Source organism: Salmo salar, chromosome 05 (genome assembly GCF_965601325.2).
Source record: "Salmo salar chromosome 05, fSalSal1, whole genome shotgun sequence".
In the NCBI taxonomy this organism is placed as follows: Eukaryota; Metazoa; Chordata; class Actinopteri; order Salmoniformes; family Salmonidae; genus Salmo; species Salmo salar.
In genome coordinates, this window is record NC_138295.1 from 29,822,501 (window position 1) to 29,848,230 (window position 25,730).

Consider the following 25,730-nt stretch of genomic DNA (forward strand, 5'->3'; position numbering starts at 1 on the left):
ACAGGTGTGCGCAATTGCAAACACCCAAACAACCACAGACACTCACACACACACACAAACACAGCTATAGGTCAAAGGTTAAGACAGAGTGAAGACGGGTTTGTATTTCCCATGATCCTCTAAGGCCCCAGACCTGAAGAACCATCCAATGAGAATCATCTTTGGTTGATTGACTTACATTCACTAGCTATCACTAGCTTATACAGTGCATTCGGAAAGTATTCAGACCCCTTGACTTTTTCACATTTTGTTACGTTACAGCCTTACTCTAAAATGGATTGAATTGTTTGTTTTTTCATCATCAATCTACACACAATACCCCATAATGGTCCAAACAGGTTTTTAGGAATGTTTGCTAATTTATAAAAAATAAAAACCTGAAATATGACATTTACATAAGTATTCAGACCCTTTACTCAGTTGAAGCACCTTTGGCAGTGATTACAGGGTTTGAGTCTTCTTGGGTATGACACTACAAGCTTGGCACGCCTGTATTTGGGGAGTTTCTCCCATTCTTCTCTGCAGATTCTCTCAAGCTCTGTCAGGTTGGATGGGGAGCGTTGCTGAACAACTCTTTTCAGGTGTCTCCAGCGACGTTCGATCGGGTTCATGTCCGGGCTCTGGCTGGTCCACTCAAGGACATTCAGAAACTGAAAAACATCCCCACAGCAAAATGCTGCCACCACCATACTTCACCGTAGGGATGGTGCCAGGTTTCCTCCAGACGTGAAGTTTGGCATTCAGGCCAAAGAGTTCAATCTTGGTTTCATCAGACCAGAGAATCTTGTTTCTCATGGTCTGAGAGAGTCTTTAGGTGCCTTTTGGGAAAACTCAAAGCGGGCTGTCATGCCTTTTACTGAGGAGTGGCTTCCGTCTGGCCAGTTTACCATAAAGGCCTGATTGGTGGAGTGCTGCAGAGATTTTTGTCCTTCTGGAAGGTTCTCCCATCTTCACAGAGGAACTCTAGAGCTCTGTCATAGTGACGATCTGGTTCTTGGTCACCTCACTGACCAAGGCCCTTCTCCCCAGATTGCTCAGTTTGGCCGGGTTGCCAGCTCTAGGAAGAGTCTTGGTGGTTCCAAACTTCTTCCATTTAAGAATGATGGAGGCCACTGTGTTCTTCGGGACTTTCAATGCTGCAGAAATGTTTTGGTACCATTTCCCAGATCTGTGCCACGACACGATCCTATCTCGGAGCTCTACTGACAATTCCTTCGACCTCATGGCTTGGTTTTTGCTCTGACATGCATTGTCAACTCTGGGACCTTACAGATGAAGTCGGAAATTTACATACACCTTAGCCAAATACAGTTAAACTCAATTTCTCATAATTCCTGATATTTAATCCTAGTAAAAATTCCCTGTCGTAGGTCAGTTAGGATCACCACTTTATTTTAAGAATGTGAAATGTCAGAAAAATAGTTAGTATTAGTAGTTAGTACAGTCAATTAGTATTTGGTAGCATTGCCTTTAAATTGTTTAACTTGGGTCAAATGTGTTGGGTAGCCTTCCACAAGCTTCCCACAATAAGTTGGGTGAATTTTGGCCCCTTCCTCCTGACAGAGCTGGTGTAACTTAGTCAGGTTTGCAGGCCTCCTTGCTTGCACACGCTTTTTCAGTTTTGCCCACAAATGTTCTATAGGATTGAGGTCAGGGTTTTGTGATGGTCACTCCAATACCTTGACTTTGTTGTCCTTAAGCCATTTTGCCACAACTTTGGAAGTATGCTTGAGGTCATTGTCCATTTGGGAGACCCATTTGCTACCAAGCTTTAACCTGTTGAGGACAGACGTTCCTCTAGCCAACAGCCAATGGCATCGCACGGCGCGAAATACAAAACCAACTAAAATACCACAATTCAATTTTCTCAAACAATCAACTATTTTACACCATTTTAAAGATAAGACTCTCATTAATCAAACCACATTGTCCGATTTCAAAAAGGCTTTACAGCGAAAGCAAAACATTAGATTATGTTAGGAGAGTACATAGACACAAATAATCACACAGGTAAGCCTTGAAATACATCCACAGGTACACCTCCAATTGACTCAAATGATGTCAATTAGCCTATCAGAAGCTTCTAAAGCCATGACATCATTTCCTGGAATTTTCCAAGCTGTTTAAAGGCACAGTCAACTTAGTGTATGTAAACTTCTGACCCACTGGAATTGTGATACAGTGAATTATAAGTGAAATAATCTGTCTGTAAACAATTGTTGAAAAGATTACTTGTGTCATGCAGAAGGTAGATGTCCTAACTGACTTGCCAAAACTATAGTTTGTTAACGATACATTTGTGGAGTGGTTGAAAAACTAGTTTTAATGACTCCAATCTAAGTGTATGTAAACTTCTGACTTCAACTGTATATAGACAGGTGTGTGCCTTTCCAAATCATGTCCAATCAATTGAATTTACCACAGGTGGACTGCAATCCAGTTGTATAAACTTGTCAAGGATGATGAATGGAAACAAGATGCATCTGAGCTCAATTTCGAGTCTCTAGCAAAGGTACTTCAGTTTTTTTCATCATTATGGGGTATTGTGTGCAGATTGATGAGGAATATTTTGTATTTAATACATTTTAGAATAAGGCTTTAACCTACCAAAATGTGTAAAAAGTCAAGGTGTCTGAATACTTTCCAAATGCACTGTGCATCACTGGTCTGTGTCTGTGTACATACATGTATACAATCACATAATAAGAGTAACATAATGCGTACACACACCTACAAAATAACACACACTGGGCGTTTACACACACACACACACACACACACACACACACACACACACACACACACACACACACACACACACACACACACACACACACACACACACACACACCAGAAGCAGGTCTTGAGGAGGTTAGTCCTTTGCATAGTGTAATATATTCCAGAGCCATGCATTATGCATTATGTTCCTTATTGTTTTGTAGCGATGCAGCATGCTGCCACCCATCTAGATGGGCTCTGTAATCACTTAATACACAACCGTCCAGTGATTAACATCATTAAGATACAGGAGATAAATAATTATGCAGAATGCTAATTAAAACTCCACATTAGGATGGGGGAAGTGTGTGTGTGACTAGATTTTGCAACTAGCTCTTACGGTCTCATGCCAAAATTAGACATTCATCCACGTTTCGGTTCCCACGTCATCTCCAGATGTCCTCAAGACGTGGATGGACGTCGAATACTGACTTGTATCACGGGTGACCTGGCAGAGATTTTGTGTGGGAGCGTTAGCTTCCTCTCTTTCTGTCTTTATCTGCATCTACGCAAATTGGTATTTTATTAGGATCCCCATAAGCTATTGCAAAAGCAGCAGCTACTCTTCCTGGGGTCCACAAATCACACACAACCTCAGAGTATGGTAACATACTCACACACACACAAACATAAACACACACAATCTTCTTCACCATACCACATTTTGACAAGGCATTCTCTGAATGATTGCTCGTTCTGTCTCTTTGGGGTTTTGCCACACTCGAGAAAACAAGAGAGATGGACCTGAGAGAGCAAGACAGACGGCGAGAGCAAGACAGACGGCGAGAGCAAGACAGACAGCGAGAGCAAGACAGACGGCGAGAGCAAGACAGACGGTGAGAGCAAGACAGACTGTGTTCGGTTATTAAAATAAGCATGAACACTTACCACGCTGCGTTTTGGTCTGATGATTCATCTCCTTCAGACGACGAAGACTGTTACACTGACGGAGAGAGCAAGACTGATGGAGAGCAGAAGAGAGGGAGTGAGAACCACCGATAGAGAGGGGAAAATTAGAAATAATCTTAACACAGTGTTGCAATATGTCGACATCGTCCCCTAGCAGTCCCTAATACTATCAATGCTTTAGAGAGGCCAAACTCAGGTGTTGAGCCTGTGTGTCATCATGTCTGTGGCCACAGCGGGATTTAAACACGGCTTCCCCAGCTTCATGCTATTAGACAGTCTATTTCTCTTCTACACTTTCATTTCTCTCCTGGCACTTTCCTCCCTACTTTCCACTCCCCACTCTCCTCTCTACTCTCCTTTCTACTTTCCTCCCTAATTTCCTCCCCACTCTCCTCTCTACTCTCCTTTCTACTTTCCTCCCTACTTTCCTCCCTACTTTCCTCCCTACTTTCCTCCCCACTTTCCTCCCTAATTTCCTCCCCACTTTCCTCCCTACTTCCCACAAGAAGTGTATAGGTGTGACACAATTCCCGAGAGTGAAAGAACTTTGTCTCAAAAACAATTTCCACCATAGCTGTCAGCATAGACGGCTATTCCACCCCTGTTCCCTTTTTTGATTATGTAATATTGCTTGATTTTTGACTGCCTCTCAGTAGGTTTGTACAATACATTGGATTGTCGTTGTACCTTTCCACTTAAAGTCCCTGCTGTCCCATCTCAAGCCTGGGTTGCTGTACGGTTAACGAGGTGTGCATCAGGGCTAGGTGATGTCAGGGATTACGCTGGGGTTTAGGTTCAGAGAGCATTAGTGAAACATGAGTCCCATGTTTCCTGAAATATCGCTTTTTTTCTGCCCTCTCTCTCTCTCTCCCACCCGCTTCAATTTGACGCGATCTGCAGAGCTGTACGTGTCCTGTGTGTGTCTGTGTGCGTGTCCATCCCAAGGTCTGTGTATGCATATCTAGTGCTGTGCGTAACAACGCGTGGGCATGTGCTTGCGTGAGTGAGTGAGTGAGTGAGTGAGTGAGTGAGTGAGTGAGGTGAGTGAGTGAGTGAGTGAGTGAGTGAGTGTGTGTATGTGTGTGTGTGTGTATCAGTTCGGAGAGAGGGCATCTAGCATAGAGTAGCGAGCAGCAGCAGTATAACCCTGCTCTCTTTTATTAGAGAGCAACGGGAAGAGGAATAATGAGAAAAAGGAAGGTGGAATAGAGGAGGGGAGGAATATGAGTGAGAGCAGCTTAGAGAGGGAGGTCTGTGACCTGGAAACACCTGCTCTGCTTCCCAAATTGGCACCCTGTGTAGTCCATTACTTTTGAGGCTGTCCATTGCAGATTTATATCATACTCTGTTGTTCACAGAAAATCCTTGCAACATGTCGTTAAATATATGTATTATGTTATTCGTATGCTTTATGAGACTGAGCTCTGACCTTGACAATCTGTCCCGTTCCTAGTGGATTTATGACTGTAGAGACCACCTTCATGTTTAGCTCACAAGAATCTCACAAGCATTTATTTTATATTTTTATTACATTTGTGTAGAGAGAACTCTATCTTACCATTAATCCATACCTAGATATGCCTGTTCTCTGTCGAGGAGATCAGTGGTGGCTGCTGAGGGGAGGATGGCTCATAATAATAGCTGGAACGGCGCAAATGGATGTTTGATGTATTTGATACCATTCCACTCATTCCACTCCAGCCATTACCACAAGCCCATCCTCCCCAATTATGGTGCCACCAGCCTCCTGTGATGGAGATATACTCAGCCTTATAATGTAATGGACACAAGATTCAGAGAAAATCAATTTTGCTCTCAGGTTGTGTAGCTGTCGAGACTGTTAACACTATCTATTAAGTCAAGATTACACATTAAACTAGCCTCATGACAGAGATGTTACCATTCTACATCAGCGTTATACCAACTACAGTAACATGTCTTCTAGACCAGAGGTCACTTTAGCCTGGTCCCAGACCTGTGTGTGTGCTGTCTTGGCAACTACAGTAGTCATCGTCACGCTAAAGGAGTTGGCAAGACAGCACACACAGGTCTGGGACCAGGCATCTGTCGCTTCGGCCAACAATCTGTGGGTTCAGTGAGGTGATTCGTCCACAATGATCGATACGTATCAGTCCAGGCCTCGTGCCTATTGATCAAGCTGTTAAGATGGGTAATGGCTTGAAAAGTGCTCCTGCAGGACCACAGTAAAACACTGCTTTAAAAGCTACATAAAGTCACCAAGGAAGGACTGTCCTATGTTGTCCATGTGTTCTCTCTGTATGTCTAATAAAGAACATGTACAGATGCAGTAGGCTGACGTTTATGGTTGTGTGTAGTCTATGTGTTTGTGTTAACTGACTCTCGTTCTCCACCTGTTTCCTGTATCTGTCCTCCCTCTCTCGCTCTTTCTCGTGGTCTTGTGCTCTCTCGCGCTCTCACTCTCTCTCTCAATTTAAGGGCAAGTACAAAAGGGAACATAAATAAACATGAATATAGGTTGTATTTACAATGATGTTTGTGCTTCAATGGTAGCCCTTTTCTTGTGGTAACAGGTCACAAATCTTGCTGCTGTGATTGCACACTGTGGTATTTCACCCAATAGATATGGGAGTTTTTCAAAATTGGATTTGTTTTCGAATTATTTGTGGGGTCTGTGTAATCTGAGGGAAATATGTGTCTCTAATATGGTCATACATTTGGCAGGAGGTTAGGAAGTGCAGCTCAGTTTCCACCTCATTTTGTGGGCAGTGAGCACATAGCCTGTCTTCTCTTGAGAGCCAGGTCTGCCTACGGCGGCCTTTCTCAATAGCAAGGCTATGCTCACTGAGTCTGTACATAGTCAAAGCTTTCCTTAAGTTTGGGTCAGTCCCGGCGGTTAGGTATTCTGCCACTGTGTACTCTCTGTTTAGGGCCAAGTAGCATTTTAGTTTGCTATGTTTTTTTGTTGATTCTTTCCAATGTGTCAAGTAATTATCTTTTTGTTTTCTCATGGTTTGGTTGGGTCTAATTGTGTTGCTGTCCTGGGGCTCTGTGGGGTCTGTTTGTGTTTGGGAAGAGAGCCCAAGGACCAGCTTGCTTAGGAGACTCTTCTCCAGGTTCATCTCTATGTAGGTGATGTCTTTGTTATGGAAGGTTGTAGAAATCTTTTCTGGATTTTGTTAATTAGCGGGTATCAGCCTAATTCTACTCTACATGCATTATTTGGTCTTTTACGTTGTACACATAGGATATTTTTTCAGAATTGTGCATGCAGAATCTCAATTTGGTGTTTGTCACATTTTGTGAATTCTTGGTTGGTGAGCGGACCACAGACCTCACAACCATGAAGGGCAATGGGTTCTATAACTGATTCAAGTATTTTTAGCCAGATCCTAATTGGTATGTTGAATTTTATGTTCCTTTTGATGGAATAGAAGGCCCTTCTTGCCTTGTCTCTCAGATCGTCTACAGCTTTGTGGAAGTTACCTGTGGTACTGATGTTTAGACCGATGTATGTATAGTTTTTTGTGTGCTCTAGGGCAACGGTGTCTAGGTGGAATTTGTATTTGTGGTCCTGGAAACTGGACCTTTTTTGGAACACCATTATTTTTGTCTTACTGAGATTTACTTTCAGGGCCCAGGTCTGACAGAATCTGTGCAGAATATCTAGGTGCTGCTGTAGACGCTCCTTGGTTGGGGACAGAAGCTGCAGATCATCAGAAAAGAGTAGACATTTGACTTCAGATTATAGTAGGGTGAGGCCGGGTGCAGCAGACTGTTCTAGTGCCCTCGCCAATTCGTTGATATACAGTGCCTTGCAAAAGTATTCGGCCCCCTTGAACTTTGACCTTTTGCCACATTTCAGGCTTCAAACATAAAGATATAAAACTGTAATTTTTTGTGAAGAATCAACAACAAGTGGGAGACAACCATGAAGTGGAACGAAATTTATTGGATATTTCAAACTTTTTTAACAAATAAAAAACTGAAAAATTGGGCGTGCAAAATTATTCAGCCCCCTTAAGTTAATACTTTGTAGCACCACCTTTTGCTGCGATTACAGCTGTAAGTCGCTTGGGGTATGTCTCTATCAGTTTTGCACATCGAGAGACTGAAATTTTTGCCCATTCCTCCTTGCAAAACAGCTCAAGCTCAGTGAGGTTGGATGGAGAGCGTTTGTGAACAGCAGTTTTCAGTTCTTCCCACAGATTCTCGATTGGATTCAGGTCTGGACTTTGACTTGGCCATTCTAACACCTGGATATGTTTATTTGTGAACCATTCCATTGTAGATTTTGCTTTATGTTTTGGATCATTGTCTTGTTGGAAGACAAATCTCCGTCCCAGTCTCAGGTCTTTTGCAGACTCCATCAGGTTTTCTTCCAGAATGGTCCTGTATTTGGCTCCATCCATCTTCCCATCAATTTTAACCATCTTCCCTGCCCCTGATGAAGAAAAGCAGGCCCAAACCATGATGCTGCCACCACCATGTTTGACAGTGGGGATGGTGTGTGTTCAGGGTGATGAGCTGTGTTGCTTTTACGCCAAACATAACGTTTTGCATTGTTGCCAAAAAGTTCAATTTTGGTTTCATCTGACCAGAGCACCTTCTTCCACATGTTTGGTGTGTCTCCCAGGTGGCTAGTGGCAAACTTTAAACAACACTTTTTATGGATATCTTTAAGAAATGGCTTTCTTCTTGCCACTCTTCCATAAAGGCCAGATTTGTGCAGTATACGACTGATTGTTGTCCTATGGACAGAGTCTCCCACCTCAGCTGTAGATCTCTGCAGTTCATCCAGAGTGATCATGGGCCTATTGGCTGCATCTCTGATCAGTCTTCTCCTTGTATGAGCTGAAAGTTTAGAGGGACGGCCGGGTCTTCGTAGATTTGCAGTGGTCTGATACTCCTTCTATTTCAATATTATCGCTTGCACAGTGCTCCTTGGGATGTTTAAAGCTTGGGAAATCTTTTTGTATCCAAATCCGGCTTTAAACTTCTCCACAACAGTATCTCGGACCTGCCTGGTGTGTTCCTTGTTCTTCATGATGCTCTCTGCGCTTTAAACGGACCTCTGAGACTATCACAGAGCAGGTGCATTTATACAGAGACTTGATTACACACAGGTGGATTCTATTTATCATCATTAGTCATTTAGGTCAACATTGGATCATTCAGGGATCCTCACTGAACTTCTGGAGAGTTTGCTGCACTGAAAGTCAAGGGGCTGAATAATTTTGCACGGCCAATTTTTCAGTTTTTTATTTGTTAAAAAAGTTTGAAATATCCAATATATTTCGTTCCACTTCATAATTGTGTCCCACTTGTTGTTGATTCTTCACAAAAAAATACAGTTTTATATCTTTATGTTTGAAGCCTGAAATGTGGCAAAAGGTCGAAAAGTTCAAGGGGGCCGAATACTTTCGCAAGGCACTGTATATGTTGAAGAGGGTGGGGCTTAAGCTCCATCCCTGTCTTACCCCACGGCCCTGTGGAAAGAAATGTGTTTGTTTTTTGCCAATTTTAACTTCACACTTGTTTGTGTACATGGATTTTATAATGTCGTATGTTTTTCACCCAATACCACTTTCCATCAATTTGTTTTACAGACCCTCATGCCAAATTGAGTCAAAAGCTTTTTTGATATCAACAAAGCATGAGAAGACTTTGCCTTTGTTTTGGTTTGTTCCTTTGCCAATTAGGGTGTGCAGGGTGAGTACATGGTCTGTCGTACAGTAATTTGGTAAAAAGCGGCTCAGTAATTTGCTCAGTACATTGTTTTCCCTGAGGAAATGTACGAGTCTGCTGTTAATGATAATACAGAGGATTTTCCCATGGTTGCTGTTGACGCATATCCCGCAGTAGTTATTGGGGTCAAATTTGTTTCCACTTTCGTGGATTGGGGGGGATCAGTCCTTGGTTCCAAATATTGGGGAAGATGCCAGAGCTAAGGATGATGTTAAAGTTTTTTAGTATAGCCAATTGGAATATGTGTTCTGTATATTATATCAATTCCTGTAGGAAACCATCAATGACACAAACCCTACAACTTTTTTGAGTTGGAGAGTTTGTATTTTGTCCTGTAGTTCATTCAATGTAATTGGAGAGTCCAGTGGGTTCTGGTAGTTTTTAATAGTTGATTCTAAGATTTGTATTTGATCATTTATATGGTTTTGCTATATGTTTTTTGTTAAAGGGCCGAACAGATTCTCTCTCTCTCTCTCTCTCTCTCTCTCTCTCTCTCTCTCTCTCTCTCTCCTCTCTCTCTCTCTCTCTCTCTCTCTCTCTCTCTCTCTCTCTCTCTCTCTCTCTCTCTCTCTCTCTCTCTCTCTCTCTCTCTCTCTCTCTCTCTCTCTCTCTCTCTCTCACATTCCAATTCTAACATGCTTTATTGGCATGAAACGAGCAGTGAATGTATTGGCCTTCAAGGAGTTGAAACCATGTAATATTATGCAAAACTGCAAATCACAGAAGAAAGTTAATAAGATTCGAACACTTTTTTTTAACAAACCACTCTCCCTCCTCTCTCTGTAGGTGATGTGGTGGACATTTACCAGCGGGAGTTTCTGGCCCTGAGAGAACGTCTGCACTCTGCCGAGCAGGAGAACCTGAAGCGATCCAAGGAGCTCAACCTGGTGCTGGACGAGATCAAGAGGGCCATCGCTGAAAAGCAGGCCCTTAGGGACATCAATCGCACCTGGGCCAGCCTATCTGGTAAGAGGATAAACTAATTTGAACCAGTCAAAAGTACTAAGAGTTAATCAGAACCAGACAAAACCAGCCAGCGCTATTCAGAACCAGTTGGAGGTAGTCAGCTTGTCAGAACCAGTCAACCAAATCAGATTTTTAATTTTGACCCCCCTCCGACCCCTGTGTGTTTGTGCGTGCATTCGTGTGTATGAAAAAAAATGTGTGTGCGTGCTCCGCATCTGTGTGCGTGCATTCGTCCGTGTGTGTGGTGTGTGCATGTATTCGTTGTGTGATAGATGAGACCAAGCTGAAGCTGTGGAACGTGACGACCAGTAAGAATGTGCTCCAGCTGCCCAGTATCTTCCATCACCTGCCCCATCTCCTTGCGAAGGAGAGCAGCCTGCAGCCTGCTGTGCACGTGGGCCAGGGACGCACCGGGGGTCAGTACACACACACACACGTTCATCCCCATCCTTTCCTAGTTCCACCTCTTCCCACCCTTCCTCTGACAACAGTACCAGTGTGCTCTGTCCTGCATTGGTTATTTCTCCCTTCATCACCTCCCTCTCTGGCTCTCTGTCCAGCATTGGTTATTTTTCCCTTCATCACCTCCCTCTCTGGCTCTCTGCACCACTGTGGCTGTACCAGTAGCCCAGTTAGACTTCTCCCTCCCTGGGGTGCAAGCCTCCTAACCCCCCCACCCCCTCCCCACCCCATAAACCTCCACTCCCCTGGAGAGGCCGTCCAAACTCTCCAGACAGCCAGCTAGACTCTCAAAGGGGCCAATAATTAATCTGTGTGTGTGTGTGTGATTTACGTTTAGGCCACCAAACCCCATCTAAATGGATTACGCGGGCCACGTCCATGAGGGTACCTTGTAGAGCGCGAGCCAGGACTTTACCGCTAGCTCCCCTCCAGTAATTGCAGTACGTTTTATGGGCGTAATAAATTGAGAAGACGGCCACTAGGGTCTACTTATGTTAGCTCACAATGGGAGAGGAGGGGAGGGTGAGGAAGAGTACAGGGTTGTAGAATCAACTGTTGCTGCACAAACACGGCTATTGATTTGGACTTCCTCCTTATGAGAATGGGAAGTTGGTAAAAAATACCTGAATTGTAGTTCGGCCTTGACTATGTATTATTCTCTTGCATTTGATCAGTCATTGCAGGGCATTGTTATTTTTCACAGATTTGCAGATTGTGTTGCCAACATTGTACTATTGTGCATGTAAGTCCTTCAACTACTCTCCCCTATTCCTACTCCATCCTGCCCTCTCATTTCTCTCTCCTCATCTGGTTAGCTTTCTTTCTCACCTTTTCTTCTTCCCCCTCTCTTCAGAAAACAAGTGATTCTGTCTCTGTTGTGAAATATAGACTGACTGGCTCATTCCACCCAATCTAGCACATCATTGGTTCCTTCCCTCCCTGTACTGACTGTGACCGGTCTGTGTGTGTGTCTGTCACAGTATCGATCGTGATGGGCGTGCCCAGTGTGAAGAGGGAGGTCCACTCATACCTGACGGACACCCTCAGCTCTCTGATGACTGAGCTCAGTGCGGCAGAGAAGGAGGACTGTGTCATTGTGGTCTTCATAGCTGAGGTGAGATAAAACCAGACATGTTTGTGTTCTGCTATGACGTCTCTGCCCTCTGTAGTCCCTTCAGGAGCTTTTGAAGTTATTCAGTGAACTCTGTGTCTGTTTGTGTGTGTGTGTGTGTGTGTGTGTGTGTGTGTGTGTGTGTGTGTGTGTGTGTGTGTGTGTGTGTGTGTGTGTGTGTGTGTGTGTGTGTATTTACACATATATTTATTAACGTTCTCCGTTAGCTGCTGCCAAGACACGAATATTAATTTTCACAAAGTTTCCTGCTTCAGTATCTTTAGATATTTTTGTCAGATGTTACTATGGAATAGTGAAGTATAATTATAAGCATTTCATAAGTGTCAAAGGCTTTTATTGACAATTACATGAAGTTGATGCAAAGAGTCAAGATTTGCAGTGTTCACCCTTCTTTTTCAAGACCTCTGCAATCCGCCCTGGCATGCTGTCAATTAACTTCTGGGCCACATCCTGACTGATGGCAGCCCATTCTTGCATAATCAATACTTGGAGTTTGTCATAATTTGTGGGTTTTTGTTTGTCCACCCGCCTCTTGAGGATTGACCACAAGTTCTCAATGGGATTAAGGTCTGGGGAGTTTCTTGGCCATGGACCCAAAATATCGATGTTTTGTTCCCCGAGCCACTTAGTTATTACTTTTGCCTTATGGCAAGGTGCTCCATTATGCTGAAAAAGGCATTGTTTGTCACCAAACTGTTCCTGGATGGTTGGGAGAAGTTGCTCTCGGAGCATATGTTCTTTATTCATGGCTGTGTTCTTAGGCAAAATTGTGAGTGAGCCCACTCCCTTGGCTGAGAAGCAACCCCACACATTCATGGTCCCAGGACGCTTTACTGTTGGCATGACACAGGACTGATGGTAGCGCTCACCTTGTCTTCTCCGGACAAGCTTTTTTCCGGATGCCCCAAACAATCGGGAAGGGGATTCATCAGAGAAAATGACTTTACCCCAGTCCTCAGCAGTCCAATCCCTGTACCTTTTGCAGAATATCCGTCTGTCGCTGATGTTTTTCCTGGAGAGAAGTGGCTTCTTTGCTGCCCTTCTTGACACCAGGCCATCCTCCAAAAATCTTCGCCTCACTGTGCGTGCAGATGCACTCACACCTGCCTGCTGCCATTCCTGAGCAAGCTCTGTACTGGTGGTGCCCCGATCCTGCAGCTGAATCAACTTAAGAAGACAGTCCTGGCGCTTGCTGGACTTTCATGGGCACCCTGAAGCCTTCTTCACAACAATTGAACCGCTCTCCTTGAAGTTCTTGATGATCCGATAAATGGTTGATTTAGGTGCAATCTTACTGGCAGCAATATCCTTGCCTGTGAAGCCCCTTTTGTGCAAAGCAATGATGACGGCACGTGTTTCCTTGCAGGTAACCATGGTTGACAGAGGAAGAACAATGATTCCAAGCACCACCCTCCTTTTGAAGCTTCCAGTCTGTTATTCTAACTCAATCAGCATGACAGAGTGATCTCCAGCCTTGTCCTCGTCAACATGCACACCTGTGTTAACGAGAGAATCACTGACATGATGTCAGCTGGTCCTTTTGTGGCAGGGCTAAAATGCAGTGGAAATGTTTTTTGGGGATTCAGTTCATTTGCATGGCAAAGAGGGACTTTGCAATTAATTGCAATTCATCTGATTACTCTTCATAACATTCTGGAGTATATGCAAATTGCCATCATTCAAACTGAGGCAGCAGACTTTGTGAAAATGTATATTTGTGTCATTCTCAAAACCTTTTGCCACGACTGTACTTCCAAGGGCCAGCCGTGCTGCCCTGTTCTGAGCCAATTGCAAGTCCCTCTTTGTTGCACCTGACCACACAACTGAAAAATAGTCCAGGTGCGACAAAACTAGGGCCTGTAGGACCTGCCTTGTTGATAGTGCTGTTACGAAGGCAGAGCAGCAATTTATTATGGACAAACTTCTCCCCTTCTTAGCTACTGTTGTATCAAAATGTTTTAAACATTACTGTTTACATCCAGGGTAACTGGGTGCATGTTTATTAGTAACTGAGATAAGCAATTTCATAAATGTGTCAAGTGCAGCATCTGGTTGCTCCTCATTACACACCACAGACCATTCAAATATTCAGCAAATATCAACAACACAGGAATCACTACAAAACTTATTGTATGACCTCTTATACACTATATTAGGCCCAGCCTTTGGAACTTTGGTTTTCGTAGATATGGCTACTATATTGTGATCACTACATCCAATGGAATTGGATACTGTGTTAAAGCAAATTTCTGCAGCATTAGTAAAGATGTGGTTAATACATGTTGATGATTTCATTCCTGTGCTGTTTGTAACTACCCTGGTAGGTTGACTGATAACCTGAACCAGGTTGCAGGCACTAGTTACAGTTTTAAGCTTTCTCTTGAGTTGGCAGCCTGATGAAAGCCAGTCAATATTTAAATCACCCAGAAAATATACCTCTCTGTTAATATCAGAAACATTATCAGCATTTCACACGTTATCCAGATACTGACTTTTAGCACTTGGTGGTCTATGGCAGCTTCCCACCAGAATGGGCTTTAAGTGAGTCAGATGAATATTACTTCAACATTATTTAACATGAGATCCTCTCTAAGCTTTACAGGAATGTGGTTCTGAATATAAATGGCCACCTTTGGCATTCTGTCCTTCTGTAGATCTTATAACCATATATTGCTACCACTGTATCATCAAAGGTGTTATCTAAGTGAGTTTCAGAGATTGTCAGAATATGAATATCATCTGTTACTAGCAAATTACTGATTTCATGAACCTTGTTTCTTAAGCTACATATGATAACGTAGGCTATTTTTAGCACTTTTCTGGGATGCTTAATTGTTTTTATTGCTTCACTGGGAAGGTAGACATGCTCATGTTATTTATGTTAGTGAAGGGTGAGCTGCACACAGTGGACTTCCTACTAGGGCACACCGCCTCAGTGCTAACAGTATCACTCTGGTTCATAGGCACATGATTACTGCATGCAATAGCTGTGGGATCAGCAGAGGCATTCAGGGCAGTAAGAGGGACATAAATTAGGTTACTTACATTGTGTCTTCCAACTCCCCTGGGATAATGTACATTTGCTGAAGCATTATGACAACTCAGTGACACAATGGTAGGGATTAAATGAGCTGGGCTTGGGTCACTGATAAGTCATTGTCTCAATGCAGCCTTATAATGCTGTGAAAGGATCCAGGAACCCAAATGATTTGGGTGGATCCCATCCTCCTTATAATACGAGCTTTGTTTCCAGAAGCTATCAAAATTGTCAATAAATGTGACACCCATAGAGCTGCAATAGTCTCGTAGCCAGTTATGGAGTGCTAAAAGTCTGCTGAACCATTCAATGCCACGATTTAGAGAGGGCAGAGGGCCAGATATTATGGGGCGCTTGCTGGTGTCAAGTAGTGACCCCATCCGTTCTTTAAAATCCATCTTCAGATGTTCTGAGCTGCCCTTCAGAATGTCATTGAATCCCACGTGAACTATGATAGACTCTATTTCCTGATGCTGGTTTAAAATGTTTGGCAGCAGCTTATTGATGTCATGTAACGTTTTTGCTCCAGGGACTGAGACATTTCTCACCATTGAACTGCCCAATACAACGGCCTGAGAAGGGAATTGAGAAACCCACCCATTCCCACCCAATGTGTGCGTGGATGTTTGCCTGCATGCGCACGCGTTCATGTGTGTGTCTGTATGTATCTATAAAGGACAGGGATCTGAAGAGCTAATGAGTGACGCTACCCCAGGCTAGTGCCACTACCACACACACATCCCCTCTTGATCCCCTAATAGTCTAGACACTAATCATCGCTAACCCCTATAACCCTAAAGCTATCATTCCAATATATCCGATGCTAAGGTAATTAGCGATAGCGAACAGGCTAGCCTTACGGATAGGCCTATGTGTGTTCACTGGAGTTCATTGTGAAGAAACCCTAATCATGTAAAAGGGTTGTTTAAGTCCAAAGGACACATTACTAGAAGGAGCCCTGTTGTGGTGTGTGTGTGTGTGTGTGTGTGTGTGTGTGTGTGTGTGTGTGTGTGTGTGTGTGTGTGTGTGTGTGTGTGTGTGTGTGTGTGCGCGCATGTGTGCCCTTCCCAGTGTATTGCTCTCCCCTGCTGTCATTGTGTGACAATATGAATATTCTAAGCAGTTGCATTTGCTAAACTACAGTAATAAAACACAGAACTAAACAAATATAATGCATACCATTTTGTTCCATTGTCTTTCGGTGGATTAGTTGAACTTGCTGACTGCATGTTGCAACACAGGTATCGAAAAAGAGTTGTAAACCATGAGTTGGGCTACTACTGTATGGCCTTGGTCCTCTGGTTAGCTAGTACCTACATCACTGTACTAGATAGACTCTACTTGACTGTTGCACATTATAAACCGGGTTGTTCGAGCCCTGCATGCTGATTGGCTGAAATACTAATATATACTAAATCCTAATACCACCACCACTACCACCACCACCACCACAGATCTACTGTCTCATCTGCCCAGCCATGCCATTTATAAACTTGATCTCCACTGTAAAAAGCATCTATACATTATCTCCAACACTGTTTCAATATTGAAATTTGATCTCAAACTGTCCCATAGTAATGAACGTGTCGGGACAAGACAGACAGGCAGCTTTTCTCAGCTAGTTGAAATCATTCATCAGCATCATTTTTATGAATATATACAAAGAAATATCAATATAAAAACAGGTCAATCAAACTAAATGCAGCTAGTTTTCTGTCTTTCCAGCTTCAGTCAGAAGTGATTGTGTTAGCTATATAGTTGGCTAGCTAGCAAGAGCCTCCATTGCAATATTGTTGTTGCCATAGCAACCTACAAAGTTCTGGAGCTATCAACCATGCTTGGGTAGTTTTGCTTTACATGGCAGTCAATACGAATAGAACTAGCGACCAGAGAATGCCTTACATTGCAATTGACAACCAGTGTTAGTGAATGTAGCATCACGTTTTGTGAAATAATCTTGCATTTTAATGCTGGTAACTCGTTGTATAAAAGCAATAATACCATCGAGTTCATGTGTTATGAGCTTTTTATCATGCAGATCCACTGCATGGCTGGGCAGTGGCTCTACGGCTACTATACTGTAGTCATTCAATTAAGTATGGCTACAGTATAGGTGTCAGGGCTTTCGGAAGGATCGGACCAATACGCAGCGTGATCGTAGTTCCACATTTTTTATTCAGTCGTGAAACTAATGCAATAAACCATAAACTTGAAATACAAAAAACAAGAAAGCCGTGACACAGAGCAGGCATACACTACTCACATAATAATCACCCACAAAACACCAGTGGGACAAACATCAACTTAAATATGGCCTCCAATTAGAGACAACGACGACCGGCTGCCTCTAATTGGAGGTCATGCCAAACAAAAAACGAACCTAGAAATACAAAACTAGAAACTAACCATAGAAATACAAAAACGGACAAACACCCCCTGTCATGCCCTGACCTACTCTACCATAGAAAATAACAACTTACTATGGTTAGGACGTGACAGTACCCCCCCACCCCAAAGGTGCGGACACCGACCGCACCTAAAAAAAAAACCTAAAAAAAACAACAACAAACCCCCTCCCCCACAAAAAACAACAGAAACGGAGGGTAGGGTGGGTGACTAATGTCTATGGCGGCGGCTCTGGTTCCGGGCGTAGTACCCCCACCGCCCGCTGATCCCCCCCCCCGCTTCTGTATGTCCGGAGGAACCAGACCATGAATCATCGTCGGAGGCTTCGGACCGCCAACCGCCGCTGAACACTCTGGGCTAAAGGCTGCCGCTGAAGACTCCGGGCTGCAGACCGCCGCTGAAGGCTCCGGGCTGCAGACCGCCGCTGGAGGCTCCGGGCTGCAGACCGCCGCTGGAGGCTCCGGGCTGCAGAGCCGTCGCTGGAATAGTAACACGCACCTCAGGGCGAGTGCGGGGAGCAGGAACAGGACACCCCAGACTGGGCAGGCGCACTGGAGGCCTGATGTGTGGGACTGGAATAGGAGGTGCCAGACTAGTAACACACACCTCAGGGCTAGTGCAAACAGTGCAGACAGAATAACAACAGTCGCTGCATTTGTTTAAGCTCTTTTCTAGTGACATTTATTTGGAAACATCCATAACTGTCACGCCCTGACCATAGAGAGACCTTGGTTCTCTATGGTGTAGTAGGTCAGTGCGCGACTAGGGGGTGTTCTAGGTTATATATTTCTATGTTGGTGCAATTGGTATGGTTCCCAATTAGAGGCAGCTGATGTTCGTTGTCTCTAATTGGGGATCAAACTTAAGGGTTCTCTTTTCCCACCTGCTTTGTGGGATATTGTTTTTGAGTTAGTGCATGTTGCACCTCAGTACCGCACGATCGTTGTTTGTTTCTTGGTTTATCTTAGTTTCACTAAAAATAAAGATGTGGAACTCCAATCACGCTGCACCTTGGTCCGTCTCTCTACACGACCCTGACAATAACAATGAGCTAATGAGGCACGATTTCACCTGGCATAGAAAATGTGCTCTCTCATTAGGACACTGTTGTTCAGAGGAGCTAGCCAACAACACAGCTAACACAATAACTTCAAACTGAAGCTGGAAAGACTGCAAAGTAGCTGCACTTCATCTCGTTTAACCTTTTTTCAACTCACATTTCTTTGTATATATCCATAAAAATAATGCCAGCTGATTCATGAGTGGCTAGGAAACACTGCCTGCCTCTCTCTCGTCCCGACCCCTACACGTTCATTACTATGGGATAGTTGGAGATCGAATTTGAATATTGAAACAATGTTGCAAATGTCGGCGAGACAGACAGCAATGTTTATATAAATCTCCACTGTTGAAAACTAAATGTTAGTCTAAAAGTAATGTGAGATAATAACCAAATGCTTTTTGTAGTGGAGATCAAGTTTATAACTTCTCTGCCTGGGCTGATGAGACAGTGGATTGCTCAGTCAGATGGAACAAAGTCAATAGGCATTTTAAGGTCAAAGATTTAGCCGGTGGTAACTTGTGGAATAGACACTGGCTGGAATGCGCTTTTAACCAATCACCATTCAGGATTTGACCCACCCATTGTATAATCCACCAATGGAGTGTCTCAGCTGAGGAAGGGGGGGTCTGGTGTTGTACGGAGCCTAATATAGCACACACCAGCCTCTTGGAGAGATGAAAACAGTTGGGTGTTTCGGCTTTTTTTCTCTGTCAACTTCTCTCTCTCTCTCTATGTCTCTCTGTCTCTCTGTCTCTCACTCTCTCTCTCACACACACACACACACTTCTCCCCTTCTTTCCCTAGTCCTTGCTTCGTCTTTGACATGGGAGATTAAGTAATGCTTAAACAAATCCCCCTTTCTCTGCCTCCCTCCTTTTATCCTTCCTGGTGGACTAGCTCTGAGAAAACATTCAGACTATTGCACACTGTTTACGGTCATGGTTTCAAATGTACAATTCTGCCTCTATACCCTATACCCTACAGTCCACCCCTACACATTTCATATAGATTTGAAATGATTGGATAGGTTTTAGTTTCACATGGCCGTCCCATAGGCTAGTTGGAATTTTCACAGTATATTCCTCATACCTATTTAAAATATTTTCAGATCTACACAAAGTACCTAGGGCTAGGGTTTAGGGATTGATTTGGAATTGGGCAAGACTGTCTGTCTGCTCAAAGGCCCCAAACCATTTCCGCTAACATAGGAAACCTGAAAAAGGAATATATGGTTTCTCTTGTTTTTCAAGAGAATGTTTGGAAAAAAAACAGGACAAAATGTTTTATTCAAATGTGCCAGGATATATTGTTTTCATTGTGATAATTCCTCTTCCCTCCCTCCCTACATCCCTCTATTCCTCTCTTGGACGGTTAATTTGGGAAGCAGAGGATGCGGTCAAAGTGATCCCAGGTGTTTCCTGTTGGCCATCTGATCTCTTGCGCCTGTCTCTCCACTTCCGATGCTCCCTCCATCCTTCCCTCTACCCGTAAACCTTTCAGGATGGAGATTCATAGTCAGGGAATTTGTAATCATTTGTTGTTTAATGACCGATACATTTCCGATAAATTTTTAGAGTTGGTCCTCCAGATTGGAATGACTAGGCAGGGCAACAGCCAAAGATGGCGTTAGCTGTTAGTTATACAATATTAGTTGGTATTGCATCATGTTACTGTGCATTACTTTGCTGAGGCATATCCTCTTGAACAAGCACAATGTTTTGGTATTTGATTATGGATCTATATGGAAGTAGTCAAGCAGAAGTAGTCCCGGCTCAAACCTGGCTGGTGGATAAATACGTGTGTAGATGTTATCCTCTTCCTGACCTCATCACAGCTCTGGATGCTGGATTCATACTGAGCCAGATAATTACACCATCAAGCGGCTGATTCCACTTGGGAAGAAACTGGAACAGCCCACAAGCCCCACGGTGGCCATCTTGGAACACTATTGAACCGTTGCGCAATTATTGTAACATTGTTGTTGTGATAAAAAAAGCATTTAGTGATTTTTATTCTATATTGTATCCAGGGAAAATTGTAGCTGACAAAGGCAACATTATTTTAGGCAAAACATGATGTGTGTACAGTATTGCAGTGCACATAGTAGCAGAATGTATACTATGTCAATACCTTTCTGTAGCCATACTATCTGTTAATGGCACAACAATGGCATGAACATTTGGTTTTATTCAGGGGAGTTTTCTCATGTTTTGCAGACGGACCAACAGTACGCCAACAGCGTGGCTGACAACCTCAAGCGCCTGTAAGTACCGTGGCATGATGGGATGGTGTTTCCATGGAGACCTGTCTTTTTGGGCTCAGGGGGCTCAGGGTGTGGAAGAGGGAGTGTGCGTGTGTGTGTGTGTGTGTGTGTGTGTGTGTGTGTGTGTGTGTGTGTGTGTGTGTGTGTGTGTGTGTGTGTGTGTGTGTGTGTGTGTGTTTTTTATATGATTAGTTATAGTGTGTGTGTTTTCTACCCGTGTGCAAATGTGAGTTCTGTGTGGGTGAGTGAGTGATGTATTTGTTATAAACTCAGCAAAAAAAGAAACGTCCTCTCACTGTCAACTGTGTTTATTTTCAGCAAACTTAAAATCTGTAAATATTTGTATGAACATAAGATTCAACAACTGAGACATAAACTGAACAGGTTCCACAGACATGTGACTAACAGAAATTGAATAATGTGTCCCTGAACAAACGGGGGGGTCAAAATCAAAACCTGCTGTGAGACGTTACCCCACTCTTTCACCAAGGCACCTGCAAGTTCCCGGACATTTCTGGGGGGAATGGCCCTAGCCCTCACCTCCGATCCAACAGGTCCCAGACGTGCTCAATGGGATTGAGATCTGGGCTCTTCGCTGGCCATGGCAGAACACTAACATTCCTGTCTTGCAGGAAATCACGCACAGAACGAGCAGTATGGCTGGTGGCATTGTCATGCTGGAGGGTCATGTCAGGATGAGCCTGCAGGAAGGGTACCACATGAGGGAGGAGTATGTCTTCCCTGTAACGCACAGCGTTGAGATTGCCTGCAATGACAACAAGCTCAGTCCAATGATGCTGTGACACCCTGCCCCAGACCATGACGGACCCTCCACCTCCAAATCGATACCGCTCCAGAGTACAGGCCTCGGTGTAGCGCTCATTCCTTCGACGATAAACGCAAATCCGACCATCACCCCTGGTGAGACAAAACCACGACTCGTCAGTGAAGAGCACTTTTTGCCAGTCCTGTCTGGTCCAGCGATGGTGGATTTGTGCCCATAGGCGACGTTGTTGCCGGTGATGTCTGGTGAGGACCTGCCTTACAACAGGCCTACAAGCCCTCAGTCCAGCCTCTTTCAGCGTATTGCGGACAGTCTGAGCACTGATGAAGGGATTGTGCGTTCCTGGTGTAACTCGGGCAGTTGTTGTTGCCATCCTGTACCGCAGGTGTGATGTTCGTATGTACCGATCCTGTGCAGGTGTTGTTACACGTGGCCTGCCACTGCGAGGACTATCATCTGTCCGTCCTGTCTCCCTGTAGCGCTGTCTTTGGCGTCTCACAGTACAGACAGTGCAATTTATTGCCCTGGCCACATCTGCAGTCCTCATGCCTCCTTGCAGCATGCCTAAGGCACATTCACGTAGATGAGCAGGGACCCTGGGCATCTTTCTTTTGGTGTTTTTCAGAGTCAGTAGAAAGGCCTCTAAGTTTTCAGAACTGTGACCTTCATTTTCTACCGTCTGTAAGCTGTTAGTGTCTTAACTACCGTTCCACAGGTGCATGTTCATTAATTGTTTATGGTTCATTGAACAAGCATGGGAAACAGTGTATAAACTCTTTACAATAAAGATCTGTAAAGTTATTTAGATTTTTACGAATTATCTTTGAAAGACAGGGTCCTGAAAAAGGGACGTTTCTTTTTTTGCTGAGTTTACTTGTGTGCATATGTCATGCTTGATCTCTGCTTGAGTGTGTAAGTCCTTGATCTATTCGACACCTGTGCACATCTGTCTTCTTTGTGAATGCCTGTGTCTATTTGAATGTACGTTTGTGTGTGTGCAATTGAACGTATCATGTTTACCTTCCATCCACACACACACACACACACACACACACACACACACACACACACACACACACACACACACACACACACACACACACACACACAGTACAAAATAAGCAACCTAAATAGAATTCACAACCACAAAGGACTCAACAACAGAGAAACAGGTCTCCTTGGGAATGCCTTTGTGTTTTAACACTGTTCCTGTGTGTTTACCCTTAGGGCTGTAGTGTAAATCTGAGTGCCTTCAGAATCCATGGGGGTTCTCCTACTTTACTTTGACTCCACATTGCTTGAGGCACTTGTTTGCTCTACATTGCTCTACAACTATGTGGATATAGGTAATGTTAATACACAGTGAAATATTTAGTCAGACTATTGATGTTTTGACGTATGAGTGAGAATATGTACTTTCTAAACACAAAAGGATACAGATTAATGATAGTGTGCGTTCAAAATGTTAAAATACCTAATATCGTTCTTATAAAATAGTGAGGGGAATAACATAAAATACTGGCTGATAAGTAATCCTATTTGCATTCACACCAGCACTAGAGAGTAAATGAACAACAGTTTCATATTAAATAAACACATGCATACAGACACATGCTTTTCTGTTTACTGGCTTTGTCTGATCTCTGGAGAGAGACAGAAACAGATCTGTCCCATATTATTTCTCTTTCTTTATTTCTTTCTCTCTCTTCCCCTCTTTCTTTCTCTCTCTCTCTCTCTCTCTCTTTCTCTCTCACACAGACACAAACACACACAAACACCATTTTCCATCCTGTTATTAGTTTCCTCCTAGCACCTTATCTAGACATACAGAGTCCTCCTCACAACACGCACACGGTGCAGGTTTTAGGGCCTGCTGTTTTAGACTCCTGTTTGTCTTTTCCTGCCGAGGTGGCCATTTTGACCCAAGATGATACCAGTGGTCACTTCGTCGCTGTCCCTCCCTACGTCCCTTAAGGGGGTCACCTCACCTCAGGAGAGGTTCTGCGTTCCAAATGACACCCTATTCCCAATATAGTGCACTACTTCTGATCAAAGACTAGTTCTAAGCGATTAGTGCTTTTGGAGGTTGTTTCGGTTCAATTATTAAAAAAGAATCAAGGATTTCAGTTTCAATCATTTAAAAAAATATTAAATGCACTATGCATTATATAGGTTGAATGCTGTAACAACACAGAATAAAACAATAAATAAAAGTCCCATGATGGTAGTGACTGTCATTACTGCTTATCACTTATTAACTATCATTTATTCACATTACTTTAATAAAATATTTCAGTTGTTGTGTATCTTACATTTGTTTTATTTGAAGACTTTATTATTTCATTCCAAGTCATCTCATCTCTATAGAGCTGTTGGCTATACTGTCTGATGAAATCACTATTTTAGTAGTTCCTTAAAGTAAATAAGGCATACTTTTATGATTGCTGAATACCAACTATCAATCACTTAGATCATGTATTTTCAGGTAGAGATACCTCGCGAAGCAACTGCTCTCTATCCCTCTAGATCGTGCGTTCTTCTCACTTCTCCCTCTCTGTGTCTGTCCCACATTAACCTAACTAACGTAGCTGGTGTAAAAGAAACACACGAACCGGCGAAGTAGGTGCGCAATGGATTATGGTCATTGTAGTTAATTACCACGTTTTCTGAGCTAAACTATGTAGAATATTGGCCTGTTGGAAGCTACAACTCTTGAGTAACTGTGCATTGAGCTCACAGAAATGGAATTCAAATAATTTAACCGACGTCGGTCAATTAGTTGGTTAAAAACCGAAAAATAACTTACATTTATGTTAATCGCTCAGCACTACCAGAACCAGATGGGCCCTCGGAAAAAGTAGTGTACTACATTGGGAATAGGGTTCCATTTGGGATGGAGGCTAGAGGGCTATGGGGGTGGATGGAGGGAAGGGGGAAGTGAAGAGGGGAGGAGGGAGGTTGAATGTCCCCCCCTGTCACCTCGACATTCTCTCAGGGAGATTGAAGACCCAGAAGAGAGGGGTTGGTTGTGTGTGTGTGTGTGTGTGTGTGTGGTTCCTCAGGCACACGCTCCTCTCCTGTCCTGGCTGATTGACAGGGTTAGTGATTACACACTTGACCCCTGACCCCTGTCTCTCTCCTGAATGGCTCGTCTCTGTCTTCATACATTGTTATCTGACACCTTCCTCCCACGGAGATGTTACAGCAGGTGTGTGTGTGTGTGTGTGTGTGTGTGTGTGTGTGTGTGTGTGTGTGTGCTCCTGTCTCCATCTCCCCGGTTACCACCTATCAACCACCTGACCAGAGAGGAAGTCAATAGTGTTTGTGGAAAGGGTGGCAGGGACCCACATACTGTTGTGTCTGTCTGCCTGTTTGTGTCTGTCTGTCTGTCTGTCTGCCTGTCGGTCTGTATCTATCATAACTGTGTCTATGTGATAGTTGTAGATAGTAGTAGTTGACATTTTTCAACTCTTTCTCTTCCCCTCTCTCCCCCTCGCCCCCACTCTCTCCTCTCTCTGTCAGGTTTCCAGTGGAGATCCAGTCAGGTCTTCTGGAAGTCATATCTCCGTCTGTCCACTTCTACCCCGACTTCTCCCGCCTCAAAGAGTCCTTCGGAGACCCCAAGGAGAGGGTCAGGTAAGACTGCAGCGTTCTCAGAAGTTTTCACAATTGTCTGAGGGTTCAACTGCAGTTCATTTCAGGAGACAAGTTGAAATGTAACTCATGTCTTGAACCTTGGCCCATTGTTTGGTTAGAGGATTCCAAGATGATTTGTTAAAATGGAACTAGGCCACAGGAGGTTGGTGGCACCTTATTTGGGGAGGACGGGCTTGTGGTAATGGCTGGAGCGGAGTCAGTGGAATGGTATCAAACACATCAAACATGGTTTCCATGTGTTTGATTCCATTCCATTTGCTCCGTTCCAGCCATTATTATGAGCCGTCCACCCCTTAGCAGCCTCCACTGAACGTGGGTGTGTGTGCTGTGCGTGTGTGTGTGTGCTGTCTTGTTGAGTCTGACATGAGGAAGCTCTCCACTGCTCTGTCCTTGTGTGACTTGATGACATCACTTCAGTGTCACCCCTTCTCTCTTCACTTATTTAGCACCCTGCTGTGTGTGTGTGTGTGTGTGTGTGTGTGTGTGTGTGTGTGTGTGTGTGTGTGTGTGTGTGTGGGTGTGTGTGTGAGCACGTGAATGTAATGT

General features: G+C 43.8%; 1 protein-coding gene across 1 annotated transcript in view; it reads left to right on the forward strand.

Moving 5' to 3' along the window:
* LOC106604568 (alpha-1,3-mannosyl-glycoprotein 4-beta-N-acetylglucosaminyltransferase B) overlaps positions 1 to 25,730 on the forward strand; it is a 171,130-nt gene that overhangs the window by 63,879 nt on the left and 81,521 nt on the right. The window contains exons 2-6 of the mRNA XM_045718039.2: positions 10,201 to 10,380; positions 10,653 to 10,796; positions 11,823 to 11,956; positions 20,697 to 20,743; positions 25,050 to 25,163. Of these exons, the coding sequence (XP_045573995.1) occupies positions 10,201 to 10,380; positions 10,653 to 10,796; positions 11,823 to 11,956; positions 20,697 to 20,743; positions 25,050 to 25,163 (619 nt within the window). The remainder of the gene's footprint in view (positions 1 to 10,200; positions 10,381 to 10,652; positions 10,797 to 11,822; positions 11,957 to 20,696; positions 20,744 to 25,049; positions 25,164 to 25,730) is intronic.